General features: G+C 43.6%; 1 protein-coding gene across 5 annotated transcripts in view; it reads right to left on the bottom strand.

Moving 5' to 3' along the window:
* TFAP2D (transcription factor AP-2 delta) overlaps positions 1-9,263 on the bottom strand; it is a 54,111-nt gene extending 44,848 nt beyond the window's left edge. The window contains exons 1-4 of one of the 5 annotated variants that reach the window (XM_071807133.1): positions 9,236-9,263; positions 8,676-8,837; positions 4,633-5,130; positions 1,039-1,099 (exon numbers count right to left, since the gene is read on the bottom strand). In XM_071807133.1, coding sequence (XP_071663234.1) covers positions 1,039-1,099; positions 4,633-5,097 — 526 coding nt within the window. In that variant the 5' untranslated portion in view covers positions 5,098-5,130; positions 8,676-8,837; positions 9,236-9,263. Of the gene's footprint in view, positions 1-1,038; positions 1,100-4,632; positions 5,261-5,282; positions 5,897-6,033; positions 6,506-8,675; positions 8,838-9,235 lie in introns of those variants that run through there. The other 4 variants (XM_065836002.2, XM_071807132.1, XM_065836004.2 and 1 more) reach the window with 4 other exon arrangements.
* Positions 9,264-14,280: the final 5,017 nt, after the last annotated feature.

The following is a 14,280-nucleotide window of genomic DNA, read 5'->3' as shown; positions in this document are numbered from 1 at the left end:
GCCCCGGCCTCGGGCCGCCGCCCGCCGCTTCTCCGCCCCGCAGGTCCCGCCCTGCGGAACGCCCGGACAAAGCCTTATCAGAGTCGGTGTGTGCAGTGAGAAAAGATATCCCAAAACCTCCCCTCCTACGGGTGTAATCGCGTGTGTGTCTACTCGCGATCTCCACTCACCACAGTCGTGTGTGACTATTGTTTCAGAGTAAAGTTTATGTGGGGGAGTGACGACTAAAATCAGCTCTCTAAAGTAACAGCATCACTGCACCTACGATATCTCCTAAATATCTGTTTTTCAGGGTGGATAAAATGAATACAGAAAGGCAATAATGGGACAAGAAACGCGCATTCTAAGAGGTTGAGTCGAGAAATGTCCTCTTTCCGACTACATTATTCGTTTTGTACTGTGAATGAAAGTATGAGTTTCAGCTTGTGAGAACTGTGTTCCTACGTTAGGCCTTTAGACTACTTTTGTTTCTCATCACGGTGAATGACGATAATAACAACCCTCCCCTCCCACCTCGAACGCTCAAATGCTGAAGAAATGCGTATTTAACAAGATTTCCAAATCTTTCCTCTAACTTTAACGTTAGATATTTGTACTGACAGATGGTTATCAAATGAAGTGACACTCAAAAGCGAGTTCCACACCGGTCTGTAGCGCTACTGAAACCACGTTTCCAAAAATGCTCCTTCCTTTCCCCACGCGAGAACAAACTGCCGATGTAGCAGGGAGCACATTTCTCGAACTATCAGGGATCAACTCGGTTAAACGGGGAATGATAAAACAAGTCAAGAAAGCTCTGAATTCAGCGGGAGTATCCTAGAGCTACCGAGGAACAGATCATTTGTAAAGTGCAAACGGACTGTGAAATGTGAAGTGCTCTAAGCTAGTTTGAACGTACTTCTGTCAAATGTCAAGTTATCACCATTTAGGGAGTAAATCCAAAATACGCTAAACAGTGGGGGAGGGAAAGAGAGAGAGAAACTGAGAGTGGTTTACGTTTACACAAATTGACAGACTCAGGTATTTTTAACCTCTTACCTCTTCTTATCACACCTCCTTGCCCGTTCAGTACAAGTCCACACTGGGCCTCCACTGAGCTCTTAAGTAATGAGGGGGGGGAAAGGAAAGAAAGGAAATAAAGAAATCAGATACAGAAACCCACAGAGAGATTACATAGCTTCTGCTTTGTTCCACGACTCACACAGAAGCAATAGTTAAGGTAAACTGGAAAAACACGCTTGCTCTCACTGAACTCAAGTGCTCTGTCGAAAGCCCACCGCCATACCGCAGACTACCCCTACCCCACAGAATGCAGAATAGTGATCACATAAATTGACATTTAAATACGAGTTTCTTCTGAACTGGGGAGTTAGATCGGTAGTTACACGGCGGGACAGAGAGACAAGCAAGTACTCTTGAGAGAAGTGTGTTCCCGCACAAAGCTAAAAATTGTTGCACTCACAAAGGTAAAAATACACTTTTATGTAGTATTTCTGTATGTTTAGCTGTATATTTACACGCAGCTAAATACATATATATGTTTCGTGGCACATATACACAGACTTACAAAGTGTGCACAGAAGTAGACAAAGAGCACAAACAACAGACGACCTACTGGGCTTTGCCGGCTACACAGAGTCGTAAGGGTGTTGTAACAATGCGTGTGTCCGCACATAGGTGGGGATGAATATGCATCTGTGTGCACTCATACACGGGCACCCATGTGTGATTATGGGGTGAAGAACCATCCAAAAAACTGCCTAGGGCTTCTGGTGCACATCCGAAGAAATCTCACGTCTTTATGCTCCTGTTACAAGTCTGATTATTTGGGGATCTTCGCCCCCCTTAATAAATATTTTTATTGGAATGATAAAAGACTTGAAAGGGTTGGGTTTTCTTTGGGTTTTTCCTGATGTTGGGGTTAAAAAAACACACCAAACCAAACCTAAATCTTTGCCCAGTGGAAATGTGTTAAAGACGCGTTTTCCTCTACAAACAAACGAGGTATTGGACATGAAAGAGGCCTTTAAGGGTGTTAACCTACTCAACAGCCCGTGAAGAGTTAAGTAAATGCGGAGAGAGTCGGTGCATAATAAAAACCCCACTTTACAAAACAACCTTTACAGTCCTGGCTCTCTCCCCCACTTTCACCATATTGGCGCTGGCCCTGTAAGACCTTCCTTTTCAAGGCTCTTTTTTATTTTAAGTGTTCTGCCTTAAAGTGATTATGAAATCAATATGAAAAAAACTTGGCGACTGAGCATAAATTAAAGCGGTGATGGGAAAAGGTGTGACAGTTTTCTTTGTTGCCCATGGAAAATCTTTTTAGGGCACTGAAAGATGCCACTCCGGCTCCAAGACTGTTTGCATCTGTTAGGCTGACTTAAACCGCCCTCGAAACTATTGGACATTCACTTAAAATTCTGTGCAGGGAAAAGTATATTTACATTTGTTGCATTTGAAATGAGGCATATGCTGATGAACGTTTTAAAAAGAAAGACTAAGGAGAAAGGGGAACACTGGTTAGACCACAATTTTGGTTTCAAAGTATATTTGTACGGTCCTGTTTCTGTTCGCCACCAAAACGCTTCCCTCTAAGCCAAGCTGATATTCGCAAGGGTCCAAGTTTGTTCAGAATCATCTAAATAATAACAACAAATATTAATATTTTCAACTTCTCAAGGATTTTCGATATCTCAGTACACTCCCTCTTGTCTTCGGGAAAAGAAGGAAAAATAAACAGAAGAGTAGGAACAAAGACGCAAGTCTTTTACTTTTGAATAAAGTATGATCGAAAAAAATAACATTTCCCAAAGAAGAGCTGTTTATTCTTTTATTTTTTAACTAAATAAAAAAAGATTATGCCTCTAGCAGCTTAACCAACCTCTTTAAAAAAAAAAAAAAAAGGGAAACATGTTGTTTGGTCGGATGACATTGCATAAATGACCAGTTGAATGGCACTAAGTCGAAAATTGGATAAACTATGGTGCTTTTTTGCCCGGGACTTAGGCATTGTCTGCTGTCTTGCAAACGTCCCTAATCCCCTCTTTTGAAAAATACAAGGCTTTGTGCCTGCCAAAGAAAAAAAATTTGTACAGATACAAAAAAATCAGCAGCAGACGTGGTTATAAAAAGGAGTAAATAGGTTTTAGTTGGGCTGAGCAGTGAATGGCAGATTTTTTTTTTTTTTTTTGAGGGGGGTAACATAAGGAGATCCTTGTGAAAAATGTAAACAAAAAATCGCCAGAGAGGATAATATTATATAGAGAATTTTAATGGAGAAAGCTAGGTTTAAATAGTTAGGGTTTCCTCTTCAGAGATAGAAAAGATAACATCTTTTGTTGTTGGGATGTTGGATTATTTTTCTCCTTAAAAAAAAAAATCCGATATAAATGTAAACATTTTTTGTTGTTTTGATTTTAAGGGAAGAAAATAAACCTTCTTAGTTTTACAAACTTCGTGGTTCTTTTTTTCCCAGCCTTTGCCCGCTACGTATTTTTGGAAAGACCAACATAGCCAGCTTTGTATGACTGGGAGCGAGATTTGGGGGAAAAGTAAGTACAGTAAATACGGTTCTATTTGTCTCTCCCCGCTGACCGGGAAACCTTTAGTTCCTCAGCTCGTCGGGAGAAAGGTTTGCTTTTGATTCGGGGGTCTTTTAGAAATGAATGATAGAGGCGGGCGTTGTTTGCGATTTTGGAAACAAATTTCATTTAAGCTCAGTTTACCAGAGATGACTTTTTAGTTCAGGGGAAAGGATTTCTAAGTGGATAAAGGTGAGGGTTTCGTACGTAAAAACAGATTTTTTGTTTGTTTGTTTTTTGTGGATTCAGATGCCGGTTAGGGGGGAACAGCTGAATGATTAGTTACATAGACAGATAAATTAGATTTATCTGCTTCTATCTCTCTCCCTGTTAACATCTAGGTCGGATATTGCGAGGGAGTTTTGTCGTACTGAATATTTCTAATGAACGTTTGCTCCCGTTTATTTCTTCCCTGCCATATCTCTCAGAGTTGAACGGAAGGTTTGTCTTTGTTCGCTTATCGGAAAGCAGATTTATCTTCTGCCCTGCCTTTTTTCTGTTTTCCTATTCCATCCTTTCCTTAACGCATGTGTCTGCTCTGTCCATGCAAGTTCTTTTAACGGTTGCCTTCGCCGAAAGAAGGTAAAAGTTTAGGAAAAGCAAGAAAGTGGCTTTGCTTTGCCTCAGTTTACTTTTTGTGTGACTTTGGAGAGAGTTGGGTACACGCACACGCGGACCCGCACGGACACACACGCACCCCGAGATCTCTGGATGAGTCCCACGGTCTCAGCCCTCACAGGGACACAACCCACGCGGGGAAATCAGGAGCGAGGGGTTTTTTTGTTGTTGTTGTTTGGCCAAGACAGACCATTTTTTTCTTCTTCTTTTTTTTTTTTTTATTTTTTTAATCCCCTTCCCCCCATTTTTTGTTGCTACTATTCTGGTGGGGACGAGCTCTAGGATCGGATTTTGGATGAATCTTTCCTCCTTTGTATGAGCTATTCTGAGCAGAAGGAAAATGGGGAGGGTGAGGCGGGGAGGGGGGGGGAACCAGTGCAGGGGGGAGGGGAGAAGAAGGTACCTCGAAAGGAGATCGCATGCTATTTACCTGCAAATCGTCTGCTCCCGAGGCTGCAAGCCCGAGGCTTGGTCCTGGCAGGAGTCTTTGATCTGGATGCATCCCATATTGGGATCCATGGCTCATAAGAGACAGGTCGTGGCGGCGATAAGCATCTAAGCACCCCAGCTCTCTCCTCTGCTCGTCCAAGCAAGAGGACTTGAGCGCCCGCGCATTGTGCAGGTTGATAAAATCAGTGGGCTCCCCATGGTGGATCTGCTGGTAATATTGCTGGGAGTGATGGAGAGAGTTCAAGGAGTAAGCGTCGGGGTTGACTGCCGGGTGGCTGTGTTGGAACTCGTAGTGGAAGGACTGGTGGTGCAGTGGGGTGTACTGGTGGTTAGTGGAGAAGTACGGGGAGGCGAACTCGGTGCCCGTGGTAGAGTAAGTGAGAGGAGACGAGGAGGAATAGGCGACGGTCGAGTTGGCCACAGACTCCAGGCATCCAAGCTGCATCAATCGGTAACTGTTTGATCCGTCATGACGTATCTGCAAGGAAGAAGTGAAAAGAAGACCCCAAAACTGGAGGTTTGTCATTGAAAACCCCCGGGTGCGGTTCTTCCAAGCCCGCTGTCCTGCATAGCTTCCCCCCTGCAGAAGCCTCTAAGCTGCCACCCCAACAACAAAAGATCCTTTCCTACCTTGGGCTGGTGCCATAAAGGTCTGTTCAAAAACCCGTAAGCAGCCCAGCCTGCCCTTAATTCCGCCAAGTAAAAGGAATCCACGCACTGAAATAAAAAAACAATCTATCTGTCCAACTATCTATCTATCCATCCACCTCTTGATCACAGCTGTAATATCTGGGGCTGACACACACAAAAAAGTCATCAAACAGAGGAAACTACCGAGAATACACACAAGTCCTGTCCCTATGTTACAGCGTTACACATTGAGAAAGCTTTGCCGCCTGTTTGCCTTCCTTCCTTTCTTTCTTCCTTCCTTCCTTTTTTTTTTTTGAACCCCTATTTTTCTTTCTTTTTAAAATAACGAATCAGATCCAAAATTCCACACCCCCCCCCTCCTTTCCCTCCGTTTTGAAAGAAAAGCGGAGTCCTGCTTTTTAGTGAGAACTCCCCATTCCTGGCGAGCTGGTGGTGATTTCTCTCCACTTCATTATATTATTAGGGGTATTATTCTGATTTTCGTTCTGGCAACGGTTTTAACGTGGTAATGAGTTGCCCTTTCTGGCGACAGATGTCATAACGAATTTTCTCTCTATACTTCTTTAAGTTATCTCTGAAGCCGGATTATAATTAAATGTAACGGTCCAATATGGATTAAAAAAAAATGGAAACAACCACACAGGCACATACACACATATGCACATACACGCACACACACATCCACACACACGCGCGCACACACACACACACACTCACACACACAAAATACCTCTGCATCGTGGACGAGACCTGGAAAGGTAGTTGACATTTTTTGGTTCTCCGAAAAAAAAGAAAAAGAAAAAAAGAGAGAGAAAAGTACTCGGGATAAAATTCCCCTCTCCAAATTAAAAAAAGGAAAAAAATTAAAAAAGACAACAAAAAAAGAAAGAAAAAAAGAAAAAAAGAAAGAAAAAGAAAAAAATTGAAAAATCCAAAGTTCATGTATTTCCCCGATTTTTTTTTTTTAGAAAAAAATCACTACAGACAGAGAGAATTTGCAATGTATCTGCATAGATCAGATCTCTCGCTTTTCCATGCACCTCCTTAAAAACCTGTAGGAACAAAATTTTCCCTCTGCACAAAAGCTGCTCCCTGGATCAGATTTTGTACTTGCTGGGTATTTCTTTGGCTGATGTCGTAGGTCCCTTGGTAATATAGAAGTTTTGAAAATTAAGCATCAGCACTGAGAACTGGGAGGACAATAGATAGAGGAGCTTCATCCCAGGAGACAAGGAATAAATATTGTATCTTCGCCTAATAAGGAACTGTAGGTTCTTTCAACATTTTTATACATTTTTTCCTCCACTCTTTAGAATGCTTTTTCTTACCCAGGCTAATATGGGAGCTAATCTGAACGAAGGGGGTATTTTGTGTACATTTTATTGGGAAGACATAAAACTAATATATATTAATATATATTATTTAACCATCCTTTTCAATAGGTAAGTGATCCTTCCTGTTGATTATACTGCTTTTAAATACTGACCAGAATTTAACATTGCACATTTGTATGTGTGTCTGTTTAACTGTATTTTTTTTTCCTAAATGAAAACTATGTGGTTTGTTTTGGTTTGGTTATTTTTTTTTTACCCTTGCATTTACATCGAATTTAAATCCACCCCACACTCCAATCTGCTTTTAAATCTACCTAATATGCTATGTTACAGGCTTCTTAAAATAGCATTTTCAAACATAAAACTAGGGTGAGACCACAAAGTAGCACATATTATATGGAATTATACGTAAAATACATTCAGATCTACGGAATTACATCTGTCTATATAGGAGAAAAAAAAAACAGGGATGGGAAGGTATGAGCTAAAGACCATTGATAGCTGTTTTCCTTTCGACATTTCTAAGTGCCGATATATTTTAGTGATGGAAATGCAGGGGAGGGGGGGCTGCGTAGCCCCGGGTTGCAAAGCTGAAGGGTTACGTTATTTATTTATTTAATGACACCGGTCCGAGGAGTCACCACTCGGGGAATAAACCCTCTCTACCAGCTCAGCTCCCCTATACCCCCGCCCCGTCCCTCTGCCCCCCAGGAAGCGACTCTCCGGCCCCGAAGTGACTGCGGGCTCCGCTCGGGGAGCGCCCCGGGGGCGTCCAAGAGTAGCGGAGGGGGGGAGTCACACACCCTCCGAGAAGATGCCAACCCAAATGGCATTTCCCATCGGGGTGGCTCTGCTGATGGCCAGCTTCCACAAATGATAAGCCTGGAGAGCGGAGAGGGTGTAACTTGCTTTTAATTGCCATTTAATTTGGGTTGCTTTTAAGCGTTTAAGCTGCGAAGGTGTCTTAATAACAACCCGCAGGCAAATAGGCATGTGGCTCTCTTCCTCTCTCTCTCTCTTTTTTTTTTTAAAGTCCAGGTTTTGGGAGGGTTTGTTGGTATCTGCTCATGCAGGCTAACAGGAGCTGTCATTCAGCCCCTGTTTTCTTGCCACAAATGGACAAAGGCACACGACTGGAATGGAAATGCATTGTCTGAAATGGGAGAGGGCGACGGGCCGGGCGTGCGGAGGGGTCAGCAGCGAACACCCCGCACCTCTGCAGGGAGCTGTGTCTCCCCACCCCGAGCCCCCCGCCCCGTCTGGGCTCATGGGGAGAGGGAAGTGGGAGGAAAAGGGAACGGAGGGAGGGAGGAAGGAGGGAAGGGATGGAGAGAGGGAAGAAGGAAGGAGGAAAAGGAAAACGGAAGGAGGAAAGGGAGGGAAAGAGGGAAGACATAAGGAACGAGGAAAAGAAAGATGAAAGGAGGAAAAGGAAGATGAAAGAAGGAAAGGAAGGGAAAGAGCGAAGAAGGAAGGTGGAAAAAGAAGGAGGAAGAGAGGGAAGGAAGGAAGAGAGGGAAGGAAGGAAGAGAGGGAAGAGAGGGAAGGAAGGAAGGAAGGAAGGAAGGAAGGAAGGAAGGAAGGAAGGAAGGAAGGAAGGAAGGAAGGAAGGAAGGAAGGAAGGAAGGGAGGGAAGAGAGGGAAGGAAGGGAAGGAAGAGAGGGAAGGAAGGAAGGACGGAAGGGAGGAAGGGAGGAAGGAAGGACGGAAGGAAGGAAGGAAGGAAGGAAGAGAGGGAAGGAAGGAAGGAAGAGAGGGAAGGAAGAGAGGGAAGGAAGAGAGGGAAGGAAGAGAGGGAAGGAAGGAAGGAAGGAAGGAAGGAAGGAAGGAAGGGAGGAAGGGAGGGAGGGAGGGAGGGAGGGAGGGAGGGAGGAAGGAAGGAAGGAAGGAAGGAAGGAAGGAAGGAAGGAAGGAAGGAAGGAAGGAAGGAAGGAAGGGAATTGTTTCTTTCTCTTCATTTGGATTCCGTACAGTTCTAGTGTTCTTAATGAAATAAAAATATTTTTCCCCAATACGTATATGAGAAAATTATACGAACTCTTCCAGGTTCAGATTTTACTGGGCCTCCTCAAGGTTTTGGCAGTTGAGAGAATAAAAGAACATGTGGGAATGGGCAAACTTCGCTCTTTCTAATGCATCGTTGGAGCCTGGCGAGCGCAGTGTGAGCAGCCACACCAGCCTTGTGCACCACAGCTTAGACCTAACAAAAAAAAAAGAAAAAAGAGTTAAGACACCTTGAGCACACCCTCTTGGCGGTGGAAGAAGTGTCCCTTCCCTTGAAGGAGGAAGGCAACCTCCCCACACACATCCAGGTCACCGCCCCCCAGCTCGGCGGAATTCCCCCAGCTCATTATTTGCTCAGTGTTGCTTTAGTCCTGCCTGGATCTTGTGGTTTTTTTGGGGTGGAGGAAGGGGTGGCGAGAGAGGAGTGGGATATTTTCCTCGACCTGGCCAAGGCAAGCCCAGCTCAGTGCATGGCGGGGGCACACGCTGCGAGGGGACACGACCGGGTGGACCCGGGTAGGGGGTACGGAGCGCGGCCCAGTCCCCGCCGTGATTTACGGCGCTCCAGAGGGGCAACGCTCCCCATCAACTCACCTCCACAGGGCACTTTGTTCATCTGCGCGCTTTTTTTTTTTTTTTTTTTCCCAGAAAACTACGAGTGTGGGAGAGGTGGGGAAAGGATTTGAGCGCAGATCATTCCCTTATTTTGAATCCTGTGCGCTGCCTCGGGCATGGGGCTGCTCAGCCCCTGTGAGTGCAGGGCAACACACGCACGGTGCAAGGGCTGATGCTTTCCTAACTCGTTTCCCGAGCTGCCAGATCATCCCGCTGCAAAAGACCTTTCTTGCGAGAGATGTCCCTCCCCTGTCCGACCCCTTTCCCCCTCCATCCCCCCTCCCCACGCACACGACAGCCCAGACAAACCCACAGCCACAACATCAGCCAGTCCGGAGCCCAACTTCGCTTCAAACAACAACAAAGCCACCAAAATGATTTTGTTTGGAGGAAAGTTTATAAGAAACCCCGGCTTGCCAGATGCACGTTACTGGTCAGTTCCATCTGTTAGCTTCGCTTACAGACCCTAAAAAAAAAAAATCATATAGACCATTTGCGCTTTTAACTACCCTCAATCCAATTAATAACGCGAGTCAAACTGCAAAGCACTTATTAATTACTCCCAAAGAAATTCTTTCAGGAAAGTTAATTGGAAACTTTCTGGTTTTCCAACCAGCGCCATAAGCTAATGGTCAGGGCAGCCAGACTTCGCGTTCAGTTTCATTGTGGCTGGGCACGTTGTTTATCTCCTTCTTAAAGTTCGTTTCTGCTCCCAGGTTACAGAAAGTATGTTTTTTAAATTTATTTCAATTGTATTTATTATTTATTTTTAAGGGGTCTCAAAAAAACCCCAAACTGAGTAGGCTGCTGGAAGGGGTGGGGATGTGGTGGTGGAGTATAAAAAAACTCCTTCTCTGGGATCACCTCGGTTTTCCTGGTAGCTCATTGAAGTGTGCAAAGTGGTTGGTGCTGCTACAGGGACAAAGTCTGGGCTTGACGTCTGGCTGCTGTGTGAGAGTAGCTCCTCAGTTCAGACTCACAGAGCTCCCTCACCTCGTGTTTGGCTTATAAATGTTTCCCAGCATTTAGAAGTCTGAAATTGCAAATTTTTCTTTTCTTTTTTTTTTTTCCTTCCCGTTTTAGCTTTTACATTTTGCTGGTCGCCCAATAATTGTTTATTTCCTCATTAAGAACTTTGTCTTCTGCTGAGTGTCACCAATCTTGGTCCTTGCTGAACCTGAACTTCTGATGTCTTTTCCTAGAGTTTCTTGTGCCTGAATGAGACCAGTTCAAGCCACCACAGGCAGCTGGAGTCAGCAGTGCCAGGACATTCCTGGATCAGAGCCCATGCTTTGCGATGCACTTTTCTGCGAAGGATCCGACGAAAAGTCCCCCCTTCAGCAGCCACCAAGGCCTCTGTGCTTAAAACCTTTTTCCATCCTCTTTGTTCTCTGCAGTTCCTGAAGTCTGGGGGCCGTGAGCTTTTGGGGACACTCGGCTGACCTAAAACAAAAGCAGCCCTGCGGTCGCTTTTGTGCATCACTTGGTCCTGCCCATTGTTTGCAGATCTGTCGTTGTTGATCCTTTGTCTTATCCCACTCAACCTCCCCCTCAAATCTTTTCCTTCTACTGCTCCCCTGGTCCATTGAACACCTCCCTTCTGCCTGGTAGAGGGGGTGAACCTGAACATGGGCTCCGTCTACGCTGAGCATCACCACCCCATCTTCCTCCCCCGAACTTCTAATGCAGGGAAAACCCTGGGAGAGACCAAGACATTTGTGGGTTGGAAGAAGAGAGCTGGTATGGTCATGTCCCTCTCCCCCATCCACCCACAGACTACCTATCTTCATTTTCAGGCAAATGTATCTCTGTGTCTAGCTCTTCACTCATCCACCCCCTGTCTGATAAATAAATAAACTCTATACACTCTCTACAGAAAAAAAAAATATATATATATATACCAGAGTTAGAAATTTTTGGGATTGAGGTATATTTTTTTATCATTATTTTGAGAATGCAAGTGTTGCTTTTCCTTTTACAAGGAGAAAAAAAAAAAAAAGATGTAACACTGGAGTTCACAGACTTCAATTCTGGGCAATAAATGTGGGGAGTTTTGGAAGGGGTTTCTTCAAGCTGCAAGACTAGAGATGTCCAGCCTTGTGCTACTACAGACACCTGCCTATTCTGAACATAGCTGAGCTCTCCAATGCCCACCATCATGTTTCCTTCTCCTTGCAAATTTGTATTCTGCCTCACCACAACAGCCGAAAGGCAACATGATGGGACAGAGAAAATGTATTTGCAAGCAATTAAAATGCTGTGAATATATTATTTGAAAATTCAAGGCAATAGCTGTTGTCTCCAGTAATTTCTTTGATGGCAGCAAGACTTCCTGCTTGCTGCATCTTTTGTGAAGACTGAAGGGCAGCTGCATTTCAACCCAGGTGCCTCACATCACTCAGAGTCAATGCAAAAGGGATGGGTGATATGGTTTCGGAGATGTCAATATTGATCAATATTGCCCTGCAAAAACCAGACCAGTGCTCAATGGGAGTGAATGCCATTCACACCAGTCTGTGCAAAGATCAGGAGGGCAGAGCTTGTGACCACTGGACTAAAACCTGAGTTTCCAGACAGCCTGGATATTTGGTAAGGGTGATTCATTGACTGCTTGTCGATGAGAGACCCTCTTATCCTCCTTCCTTTTTCTGGTCCATCTTCCCCATCCCCATCTTCCTTAGTCTCTGTCCTCCCTGTTGGCCAAAGAAGGTCTGAGCCTCACAGTCCCTGTTCCTCTCCTGTTATTTCTTGTGATAAGTGTCATGGTGATGTCCCTGCTTTCTCCTTCAAGAACCCTGTCCCACAACCACAGGTTTACTTCTTACATGGAGCTGCTCCTCATGTTTATCCTCTCCACTCAACCAATCATGCAATCATCTAATTTCTCCCTTTCCTGCCTGTTTCCCCACATGATCCTGAGCTGTTGTGTGCCCCATTCTGTCTGTCTTTGTTCTTCAACCAAACCCCAAGAAAACAGCTTCTCTTGGCTTGTAGAGATGTGGATATCCTGCTGGGGAAGGTGCTCAGCACCCCTTCTTATATGGCTCCTAGGGCTGTACCTGCCCATGGAGTCTTTCCCACCTCATCCTCCTTGACAATGGCTTCTGGTGCACCTTGGTCTTTCACACACTCCTTCTCTAAGGCATTTATCTTATTGCCACTATTGTGTCTACAAGTTGTCTACCCACCTTTTCTCTTATTTCGGCACCTCCATCAAGAAAACCAGGCTGCTTCCACTCTTCCCCTTTTGGGATTTCTACCTTTTCAGTCTTCACACAACAGTCTAGTTTTGCCAGTGCCTTTTACTGCCATGTTCCTAATTTCTTTCAGTATCTCTACCGCACCCCTTAGGGGGTAACACGAAGACTGTCCATGGCAGCTGCCTTCTCTCTATCTCTGCAAACACTGAGACAATGAAAATCTTCCCATCCTTCTTCCTTCCAGCTTTCTCTTGAAAGAAAAAGCTACTTCAGTCAATTGCTCCTGCTATCTCTTAGAGGAAATTTTTCTTGTCCATTGACCTCTTTGGTACTTGAAGAATGTCCTACCACTTGCGTAATCTTGCTCTCTTGAGTAGTTGTTTCAGTCCTCAACTTGGCTCCTCTCACATATTTTGCACTTCCTTTCATTTTGCACATCCTCCCAGACCTCTTTTCTCTTTAGCTGATCTATCTCATTCATGTAGGTCACCTTTTTACCCTTAAACTCTTTTTCTGATTCTGTGGCTATCATCTGATGGTACTGACTGCTGTGGGCAACAGAATCACAATAATTTTGGAGGATCCTTTAATAATATCATTCTTTTTCCTATCTATCTAATGATTTGCCAAATCCCTTATATTATGTGTGTTTTGTTATTCTGAAAGGGGACGTTTGATTATAATTACAGATGTAACTATACTGTAATTACTTTTCTGAGAGAATTATGTGTAAAGTAAAGAATAATGTGTAAAGTAAAGTAATTATGTGAGAGTCTTGCCTTCCTTCACACCAGTAGCTTGTCAGTCAATTCCCCTTTGCTTGTAGTGCATTGACACACTCAAATTTTGAGAAAGGAAACAGTCAGAGATAACTCAGCAATGTTTTGTGTCCCCAAGTTTATATCAAAGAAGAAGCCAGAAATTCTCCCTTAAAGAATCTTTATTTATAATAACTTTTCTTTTTTTTTTTTCTTCCTTCCAAATTGTGATCCTGTATTTGTTTGCTCTGACCATACTTTCTAATTGCTTCATCTAGGATTTCTCTAGCAATATTGCTGCTCTAAGTTATTTCCACTATTAATACTGCATTGGAAAACTGTTAAAAGGAAACACAGACATAATTATCTCTGTTCATGAAACAGGAAGATGTCAGCAATTCAGCAATAGAATAGATTGAAACCAGTTTCTGGAAAACTGCATGATGGTGAAAGCCTCAAAAAGCAACAGGAGTTCTGGTCCAAATTCTTGTTCCATTTCTTGTGATATGGACATTTAACCTAATTCTTCTAGACCTAATAATTTGTGGAAAAGCTCACGGGTTTCAACAGGGACATTTCGCAAGATCAGAAAGGAACAGTGGAAAAAATTAGTATTAGGAGAATTATTATCTGACATTTGCACTTGGCTCTGTAAACTATGAGCTCCATAGTTAAAAGAGTCTGATTTTAACAAAAATTGTAAAACACTTCAACTGACTTTTTTTTTTTTTTAATTATCTACCAAAGAAAAGTTATGAAACCTACTTGCACAGCAAGCACTATAGGAAGCTGTATGGGATATTCCTGCTGATTGATATAGCGTAATATCCATAGTCAACCAAGACAACAGAAAAAAAATTCATATGTGACAGAGATTTTGTATCAGACCATCGAGGTTCAGTGAGAACTGTCATCAAAATGTTATATTTTGCTGCTCACGAGAAAACATTGGTGATGAAACTGGAAATCTTACAGTTAACTAGTGCATCTAATTAAAAGGTTTTGTTTGTTTGTTTGTTTGTTTTGTCTTTCCAGTCTTAGCCCACAGAACAATTATAACCCAAAA

The sequence above is a fragment of the Patagioenas fasciata genome, chromosome 3, assembly GCF_037038585.1.
Source record: "Patagioenas fasciata isolate bPatFas1 chromosome 3, bPatFas1.hap1, whole genome shotgun sequence".
In the NCBI taxonomy this organism is placed as follows: Eukaryota; Metazoa; Chordata; class Aves; order Columbiformes; family Columbidae; genus Patagioenas; species Patagioenas fasciata.
This window is presented reverse-complemented; position numbering and strand designations above follow the sequence as displayed.